Source organism: Anolis sagrei, chromosome 4 (assembly GCF_037176765.1).
Source record: "Anolis sagrei isolate rAnoSag1 chromosome 4, rAnoSag1.mat, whole genome shotgun sequence".
NCBI lineage: Eukaryota > Metazoa > Chordata > Lepidosauria > Squamata > Dactyloidae > Anolis > Anolis sagrei.
Genome location: NC_090024.1, coordinates 180,239,928 through 180,249,809, shown reverse-complemented (window position 1 = coordinate 180,249,809; position 9,882 = coordinate 180,239,928). Strand labels below are relative to the sequence as shown.

Here is a 9,882-nt window from a genome sequence, read left to right as displayed (position 1 = left end):
GTTCCTACGAGGATCAACTGCAAGCTGGTCATACAGACCCGTGCTTCCCAAACTTTGCACCTTATTTGTGGACTTCAATTCCCAGAAGCCCCAGCAAGGCTGCCCAATGACTGGGAATTCTGGGAAATGTATTCCAAAAACCTGTCACAGCAATGGCTTTGAATTCTGGCTTCCTCCTGATTGTTTTTTGGCGCCCTTTTCTCTACAGGGTGAAAACCCGACCAGTTCATTGGGGCGGGAGAGCATTGATGTGTTTTGAGGCTGCAACGTACTTCCTTTCCCAACGAAGCATGGCCAGGAGCTCATCCTGCCTCCTTTTTTGTAGGCAGCTCTACTTTCCTTGAGTGAGACATGAATACTGACCTGCTTTTTTAAGGTGGGGCAGCACAGCTACCCTGAAATAGAAAGATTATAAATTTTGCAGCTTTGATGTGAGACTGAAGTTATGAGGGAGTTGGGGACGACAGTTGCGAGAACATAAGGCATACACCTAGACAGCTAAACGCCAGGGCCGACAGGAGGGAAGGACCCCGCAGCGCGCGGCGCACCGGAAGTTGGCGCACTTGGTGGGAAAGAAGATGGCGGCCTTGTAGAGACACCTGTTCGCCACAGGAGGGATCTTCCTTGGCAGAGGAAGGCGACAGAACGTATGGACTGGTTTGCAAAAAAAGTAGCCGTTTTAGGGCCTTTCCACACAACCATATAACCCAGAATATCAAGGCAGGAAATCTCACAATATCTGTTTTGAACTGGATTATCTGAGTCCACACTGCCATACACCCCACTTCAGAGCAGATATTGTGGGGATTTTCTACCTTGATATTCTGGGTTATATGGCTTTGTGGAAAGGCCAGAAAACGGCTACTTCTTTATATGAGTGTGGACTCAGATGACCCAGTTCAAAGCAGATATTGTCGGATTTTCTGCCTTGATATTCTGGGATATACGGATGTGTGGAAAGGCTCTTAGTCTCTTGCAGCAGAAAAAGGAGGGGAGGAAAACAGGGGTGCAACAGAACTTTTAAGACTGATTGGTTTTTATTTTAGCATCGGTTTTCGTGGATATAAGGCCACTTCTTCGGAGGCAGCATAGAATTCTATGAAAGTCCCAATCATACAGTTTTGGAAGTGGGATGGGATAGAACAGGTCCCATCTGTGAACCGGTGCAAACTCTTAAAATCTTCTGGGGATGCCCTCCTTTCGCTCCCACCACCGTCACAAGTACGGCCCTCCCGCCTCTGGAATGCCCTTCCAAGGGAAATAAGACAGGCCCCATCACTCCCCTCCTTTTGTAAGAGCTTGAAGACCTGGTGGTTTCAACAAGCCTTTGAGAATGACCAGTTCTAGTCCAGCCCCAAACATTGTTGAATATGGCCTTGCATTTCTTACCTATTCTCCCGGTCATCCCTCTAATAGGCCCTGAAAATGAGCAGCCACAGACCCATAGCCTATTATAGCACAGTACTTAGATCCCGGCCCCCTCATATTTTGAGTATGCACTAGCCTTGGCCCGGCTTTTTAATTGCTATGAACAGGCAGGATTACATTTAATGTACATGTGTTATTGTGATAATTTTATGCTTATGTTGTTTTGTTAATTTTATGTTATGCTGTTTACTTTGTATGTTTCAGTGATGTTACTTGGAAACTGCCCTGAGTCTCCCTCAGAGAGATAGAGCGGTATATAAATAAATTATTATTATTATTATTATTGGATCCAGAAAGACCTAAATTTTCAAAGGTGGTCAAGGTGTTTTGTATCTTTCCAGTGAGCAGCATCTACCCATTTGATACCACGTTAACTGCCATGTTCAAACCTATAGAATCGTGGGAGTTGCAGTTTTACTGTAGTTTGCTTTGCCAATTAATGCTGGTGTAGGTGCATTCAGTGTCAATGAGTGAAATCAAATTCCAGCCCATTCGCAGAGGCATGGACAAAGACAACGGCTTTATTGCGCATTAATTGCTCCTGTAGATACAACAACAGGAATCTCCTTGGGGAAACTGACTTTTGGTGAGTAGATTTGTTGCTCCCACAAATCAAGCTAACCAACCACTGTAGAGATCTGGAAAAAATAGTACAATCTTGCTCAGCCTCTGAAAATTTAGGGCAAGGGACATGATTTGAATATTTTTTTATCACATTCCCAAAACTATATAAATATTTTATACTTAAGATTTGCTAGTAGTAGTTTCGTTTCTCTTAATCACAGGTTCTGTTTGCATGGTTTCTGAATTTTTTAAATATTACATGTCTTCTGTCTAACAGCTGTGTGAGAATGGCTTCCTTGAAGGTACCAGTCATTGATGTCCAGAATGATAATTTCAAAGAACTCTGGCCATCCATGCTCCTGGCCATCCAAACGTCTAGCTTTGTAGCTGTTGACACGGTGAGTAAAGTTGCTTCCCTGTATTTACTAACAGGGACACTATGTGCAGTAAGATCTCAAGAGTTGTGTGGTTGTTTTTTGAATGGTGATTAGACAGCCTTTATTTGGGAATGTAGGCATGGTGTTCTTCAGCTGATTTCTTCGAGGCTTCTTCCACTTACTGGAAAGTGGTGTTTTGGAAAGTAATACGAATGCAGAAAATAACCTTAGGGTTTAGTTGGGTATGTGGTTTTTTTCTTCACTTATTTGAAGACAGTTGCCTCTATGTGCAAGGGAACAATAGCATGTCCTCTGTACCACGTCTTGGATAATCGGTTATCCTTCTAACTCAATATTGTCTATAGTAAGTCTTTGGTGTTTCAGGCAGAAGTGTTTTCCAACCCTATCTGGAATATCAGAGGTTGAACTTGGGAAAATTTGCATGTGCATACCGCTGACCTACGTCCTCCCCTAATCCATTGTTCATAGTTGCATATCTTACAACACCAGGCAGTGAAAGTTTAACTGTTATTCTTCTCTGTAGGAACTTAGTGGGCTTGGATCAAGGAAGAGTTTGTTGAACCAGTAAGTAATACACTAAATGTAAATGTTTCCCTTCTGTTGTAGTTTCCCAGTTTGTTTTAATCAGGGAGATTTTCATCTTGGTGGGCCCTTCTTTTCAAGGATTCCCCTAAATGCAATTACTAATTGGTTGCCACCCATCAGGATGAACCTTTTCACTTACTGAGAAATTGAGGGGTCTTCTTCTGTCTCCCACCATTGTGGGAAAATATAGGAGAGGGCCTTCTTGCAGTGAATATACCATTGTAGAATGCTCTCCCTTTGGAGGTCTATACTGATTTGGCATCTGTACTGATTTCTTTCTGATACCAAGTAAAAGCGTGGCTTTTTATTCAAGCCTTAGTTGCCTAAGTTTTTTCTTCCAAAATGTAACTCTACAGGGTTTTTAACTGTTTTAATTTGATCAGTTGTTTAGTATTTTTAGTCAATGTAAATTATTGTTATTGTTTTAGTCTGGTGTCTTTTATTCTGTGTAAATTATTAATTATTTATTATAAAAAGAGCTCAAATTCTGAATGTACATTAGAGAATAATATCTGAAATAAACCTATTCCACTTTCCTTGCAGGCCACTTATTTATCAAATATTCTAATGGGTACTGTTGCGCTGCATCAGAATATAGGGATTTGCCACAGTTGTGGACTAAATTGTGCACAGAGTGTCCACAGAATGTTCTTAGGAATCTTCCTCTGCTCCTCCCCTTAGCTCTCAAGAGTTGCTTCAACATACTTCATTGGGTATCTATTGTGTAGTGTTTCTATTTTGTGTTATTTAAGATGCGATTCAAAAATTATTCCACTTGTGGATGTCATCCCCAAGTGCATGATGTTGTCCAATTGAATGGGAAGGAGAAGCCTGTTATAGAAGTAAGAAAGTCTAAGTAATCTAGGGCAGAATGATCCCATCATTAAGTTTACTTCCTACTAAGCTGAGTGATGCTTCTCCCACAGATGTATTGAAGAGCGCTACAAGGCTGTTTGTACTGCTGCCCGAACACGCTCCATTTTATCTCTTGGAATTGCTTGTTTCAAGCAGCAACTTGACAAGGTATGGTGCTCGGTTTGTCATTTTTTCACTTCATTGTTAGTGAATTAAATGTATGTTCAAGCTGAGACATTGATGTGGAGAACCTTAAAATAATCCCCAAAAGAATGAATGTATATAACGACTAACTTTGTTTTTAAATTAATAAAGGAAACGTATAGACTTTTAGGAAGTAACTATTGCTCTTTTTCTGTTCTCTTCTCCTTTTCATTGGGCTGACATATGTTTTCAGACAGAAAACACATACCTTTCCCAAATCTACAATCTGACCCTGCTTTGCATGGAGGATTATGTCATTGAACCACAATCAGTTCAGTTCCTGGTACAACATGGCTTTGACTTCAACAAACAGTATTCTCAGGGGATTCCCTATCATAGGGGCAATGACAAGGTATGAGGGCTCCATTGGGATGTATTTTTATTTAATTAGTTGAATGTTTTAATTCTAGTGTTTACTATTAGGTGTCTTGAATACAAATGGGAATAGTCTTTTACAAATAAGTACTTGGAAAAAAAACCCAATGTGGTCTTATTCAGTTAGCATCCTAGATGAATGTTTTACTCCATAGTATGGTTGCTAAAAGATGTATTTTCATCTGAGCCAGAATATTAGATGTTGAGTTTATTCTAATCTATGTTTTTTAACAGAAAAACTCTGTGGTGCAGGGGTGGGCTAAATAAAGTGTGTTCACATGACTATTTCAGGCCCAGGAGAGGTATTTTTTTAGAAACAGAACATGACTGGGGAGGGGGGTCGAATTCTTGCAGTGGGATATGTCTCTCTCCAAGCTTTCCTGGGAGGCCAGTGTGGCCCTTCAGCCTTTAGACTGACCCCTGTTATCAGTCTGAGAACTCAACCCACAGCATCACGTTAAGGAATTTTAGGACCAGCCCTCCTCAATACAATATACAAAATAAATGCAACAGAGCCCAGAATATAACAAAGGAAACAAAACATCCCCTGGTCATTGTTTGCCAACAGTTAAAGCACTGGCAAAAATAACATTTAGGAAACCCCATATACTAAGCCCACCATTTTCAATAGGGTTTCCAATCAATGCCTCTGAGAAATACTATCACTAGTTAGCTCTTTGGTCCCAACATGTCATAAGGAAGTTGAAGCAGGCTTGTTTTCTGTTACCCTGGAGACTAGGATTCAAAGCAATGGGTTCAAATTACAGGAAAGGAGATTCCATCTGAACATTAGGAAGTACTTCCTGATTGTAAGACCCTATTCAACAGTGGGACCTACTGCCTCGGGGTGTGGTGGAAGCTCCTTCCTTGGAGGCATTTACACAGAGGCTGAATGACCATCGGTTGGGGGTACTTTGATTGTGCTTTTTCCTGCATGGCAGGGAGTTGGACTGGATGGTCTTGGGGTCTCTTCCAACTCTATTATTCTGTAATCCTGACTGTTCTCAACGAGTGGAATGAGTGTCTCATAGACTGACAACAGCGGTGTGCAACTGTCCAGGGCTAAAGGGCCATACTGGCCTCCCAGGAGACCTTGGAGAGAGACATATCCCACCCACTGCAAGAAGACTTCTGACAGAGAAGTGATTCTCATAATAGGAAAGCTCATGTATGCCTTAGAGATGGAATTTACTTACTCTCTTCCTCCTCCCATCCAAGGGAAATGAAATTGAGAGCCAGACTGTCCGTACTTTTTTCCTGGAACTGATTAAGGCTCGAAAGCCTCTCATCCTACATAATGGCCTAATCGATTTGGTCTTCTTGTACCAGTGTTTCTATGCTCAGCTACCTGATAACTTGGGTACCTTTACTGGTGACCTTTCAGAGATGTTCCCAGCTGGTATCTATGACACCAAGTATGCTTCTGAGTTTGAGACACGTTTTGTGGCTTCTTACTTAGAGTATGCCTACAAAAAGTGGTAAGTGTTTCTATTTGGGTGAAGCTTTCACAATCTGGCAGGGATTTCTGGAATAGGTTTGGGGTCAGGTCTGCTTCTGTGTTGCTTGCCGGATTGTGCAAGAACATCATCTGATTCTCAAATGAATAGTTTGGTGCAAGAGAAGAATTAAGATGTCTGTAGTTAGCCAGCTGTTATTTAGTCACTAGCAGTCTTACTCCCCTGGCACATGGAGGAATTTTGGATGGGAAAAATTGATCCTTCACTTTATTTTGCACTACCAGAAGTGGTCTTGTTGTAAAATTGTACTGCCATCTAAGTAGTACTTCTCAGTTTGTCTGATGTGGGAAACCAGTAATATATTTCTGCCCATTGGGAATTGCTCCTCCCCACCTCACCCCAGTAAACCAGTCAAGGACTGGTAGTCAGTGGCTCAGAGACACACTGGTCCAGGGCCATTATTTTGAGCTGCACTGCTCTAAAGGAGGAAGCATATTTTATTTTCTGATTTCTGTTTCTACCATTTTCCGCCTGTACGCTATAGATTGTGGTGGCTAGCTTGGAGTCCTTTAGATGTTGTCTGTGTTCGGCTCCCAGTATCCCTCGTCATTGGCTGGACTAGGATTCTGACATCATCTGGAGGGTCACAAACTACCCTGATTCTGGATAGAGTAATAACAAATTCTGAAGGCAGTTGATTTTCTTCTAGTTTTAATGCAGTTCTTCTGTTTCAGCAAGCGAGAAAATTGCCGACTGAAAGACTCCAAGAAGGAGCACCTCACCATAGAGTTCTGCAACTACCCTGCCAGCATAGCTTCCTATATTGACTACCGCCTCTGTTCTTTGTCTGATAACAGCCAACCTGGAAATGACACTGTAAATAAAGTCACTATCTGCCAGACATTTTCTGTAAGTCTCCCTCTCCTTTGCTTCCCATAGTTTAAAGTGGTGAGGAACTTCTTTGAGAGGTTCTGGGATGTCAGTTCCCATCACCCTTCCTGCTGGCTAGGTTTGGTGGGAGTTGCAGTCACGTTATCTTAAGGACCACAAATTGCCTGTTAAAATTATAATCTTTTCAGATTCTTAAAAGATCTGGAGTGGTGTAATGATTAAATCCAGATCCAGTTTCCCATTGGGTAACCTTCACCCAGTAACACTATTGGTCTTATCATCTCATTGCATTATTTTAAAGATAAAGTGTATGCCAGCTTGAATTCATTGCAGAAAAGTGGGGTATAAATAAATAACATGCTTCTCAGGGTAGTTTGGATATAGCTGATTCTGTATTGTTTATTCTGCAGTAAGGACATTCTGACTGGTGAATCATTACAAGATGAGATCTTTTTCTTGGATACTCGGGTACTGCTTTTAAAATATTAGGAATATATGGGATGTGTAGTGGGCCCTCTGGTGGCGCAGTGGGTTAAACCGCTGAGCTGATGAACTCGCTGACTGGCAGTTCAAATCCGGGGAGCAGGGTGAGCTCCTGCTGCTAGTCCCAGCTTCTGCCAACCTAGATGTTTGAAAACATGCAAATATGAGTAGATCAATAGGTACCACTTTTGTAGGAAAGTAACGGTGCCCCATGCAGTCATGCCAGCCACATGACCTTGGAGGTGTCTAGGAACAATGCTGGCTCTTTGGCTTAGAAATGGAGATTAGCATCACCCCTGAATCGGACATGACTAGACTTAATGTCAGGGGAAACCGTTACCTTATGGAATGTCTGACCCAACCATTGTGGTATAGATAGTCCTTAATATTACTTTAGTCCTGCTGTTCTCCAGGGAATCAGGCTGCTGTGATTTCAGTCACATAAATGCTTAAGAGTTTGAAGTACTCTAGTCCAATGCAAATCCTTTCTCAGCTCTGCTAATGGTTTTCACCCTCCCACGCAGGCCTACGGCTGGTGCCCAGATGGGCCAAGGTGTTCACAGTCCCACAACATTGAACTAATAATTACTGAAGATGAAAATCACAAAGAGGGGAAAAGGAAGAAGAGAAAGCCGAGATGGAGGCATCGGAAGATTGCTGCAGATCCTTCTAACAAACCTGAGTTGGAAAGAGCTGAAAAGAATGGGAGGGAATCTTGCAACATGGAAGATGGGCCACCCTCCAAGCAGACGTGTCCTAGCAGCACTACTGCTGCTGCAGACAGTGTAGGGACAGGACCTACCTCCAGCAATGAGGAGAGTTTTATGGATGTGGAACGGGATAGTGCGGGTGATACAAAAATGGATGAAGAACAAATCAATTTGGCAGACAGTGAGGACTCCACTTTCTCACCCTCCCGAGATGGTGAACAGAAGGAGGGAACAGGGCCTGAAGGAACAAAGCCCAGGGCCGAAGTCGAGAGTGCATTGGCAACGGAGTACTTACCGGGCACAAACCCAGCAGTGTCTCTGTCTTGCAGTTCAGAGGGAGGTATCCACAGGGCTGGGTTTGATGCCTTCATGACAGGTTACATAATGGCATATGTACATATGCTCAAGAGTGATGAACACACAGGCTCAAATGAAGGGCTATGGCTGCCGGATTGTCACAACAAACTGTACCTCAGTGGGAAGTCGGTGCCACTTCAGATTGTAAAAAGTTTATTTGCAAAACCCTCCAGAGGTCACAGCCAGAAGATGAAATTGGCCTCGCTCAGTATGTAAGACAAGGAGACTTCCTATGGCAGACGGCACATGAGAGCAACTTCTAGCCACAGTCCTCAAACTACCTAGTAGCTACTTGGGATAGCAGGTATAAGAAACCAAATGCTTGTATCTGATTTAGTTTTTTAAAAAATATGAAAAATTAAATAACGTTATACAAGTTTTTATTTAATTGTTTATTTATAGTTTATATATATTCATAAAGCTAGGGGAAAAAATAAGAACTTCCTGAAATGAATAATATAGGCTCTAATTTATATCAGCCCCCGGTGGCGCAGTGGATTAAACCGCAGAGCTGCTAAACTTGCTAATCTAAAGGTCACAGGTTCAAATCCGGGAAGCGGTGTGATCTCCCACTCTTAGCCCCAGCTTCTGCCAACCTAACAGTATGAGAACATGCAAATATGAGATCAATACGTATTGCTCCGGCAGAAAGGTAATGGTGCTCCATGCAGTCATGATGGCCACATGACCTTGGAGGTGTCTATGGACAACGCCGGCTCTTCGGCTTAGAAATGGAGATGAGCACCAACCCCCAGAGTCAGACATGACTGGACTTAATGTCAGGGGAAAACTTTTACCTAATATAGTTCACCCATTCAAATAGCATATGAGAACTGGCAGCAGGGTCCAGGAGCACCACGTTTTCTCTTATTATCATAAGGGGACAAAATGGCTGGCATAGATTGGCAACATTGTAGTGATTAAATTATACAGAATTTTGCTTCTATCCTGTTTCCCTGTGTAATTCTAGGTTTTCTTTTTAATTTTAACATATACTAAATAGTAAACATAGCTCTGCTGAACACACTCACTAAACTTGGTTCTTCAGTTTTCCAACTTTATTGATGAAAGTGATCTTGCAAAGTTTTCAAAAAGCATGTGACTGATTTACATTTTCTAAATAAGATTTAGCAGTCATCTGATGCAGTTAGGTAATTGGCCAAAGAACAGGAGGAAGGGGAAAAAAGGTATGAAACAGTCTGGTTTCATTGGGATTCAAAATTGGACTAATATTATAAACCAGATTTTCTCAAACTGCACCTCCAGATGTTTTGGACTTCAACTCCCACAGTTCCTAACAGCTGGCAAACTGGCTGGGAATTCTGGGAGCTGAAGTCCGAAACACTTGGACGAACACAGTTTGGGAAACAACTACTATAAACTAATAAATGATACAGAATGAGAAATTAGTGAGAAAATCACAAAATTAACAGATAGCACCAGACGGATTAAGCAAGTGAGATACTGTCAAGAGGCTTAACTACAAATGTAAAATTATGTACAGCAAGGTATACACTCTTGAGTTGATCATGGTAGAGTCTAGACTGGTATTGAGTAGCCAAGGAGGAAATCTTA

General features: G+C 41.9%; 1 protein-coding gene across 3 annotated transcripts; it reads left to right on the top strand.

Moving 5' to 3' along the window:
* The first annotated feature begins 533 nt into the window (after window positions 1-533).
* On the top strand, window positions 534-8,683 carry TOE1 (target of EGR1, exonuclease). Of its 3 annotated transcripts, XM_067467912.1 has the most exons (9): window positions 560-647; window positions 1,880-2,014; window positions 2,270-2,390; window positions 2,914-2,954; window positions 3,902-3,998; window positions 4,228-4,386; window positions 5,628-5,887; window positions 6,601-6,775; window positions 7,765-8,683. In XM_067467912.1, the coding sequence occupies exons 3-9, from the start codon at window positions 2,280-2,282 to the stop codon at window positions 8,521-8,523; spliced, it is 1,602 nt and encodes a 533-aa protein (XP_067324013.1). In that variant the 5' UTR covers window positions 560-647; window positions 1,880-2,014; window positions 2,270-2,279; the 3' UTR covers window positions 8,524-8,683. The 3 variants fall into 3 exon arrangements, with proteins under 3 accessions (XP_060629373.2, XP_067324013.1, XP_060629372.2); XM_060773390.2 differs by lacking the exon at window positions 1,880-2,014 and having other exon boundaries at window positions 534-647; XM_060773389.2 differs by lacking the exon at window positions 1,880-2,014 and having other exon boundaries at window positions 569-637.
* Window positions 8,684-9,882: the final 1,199 nt, after the last annotated feature.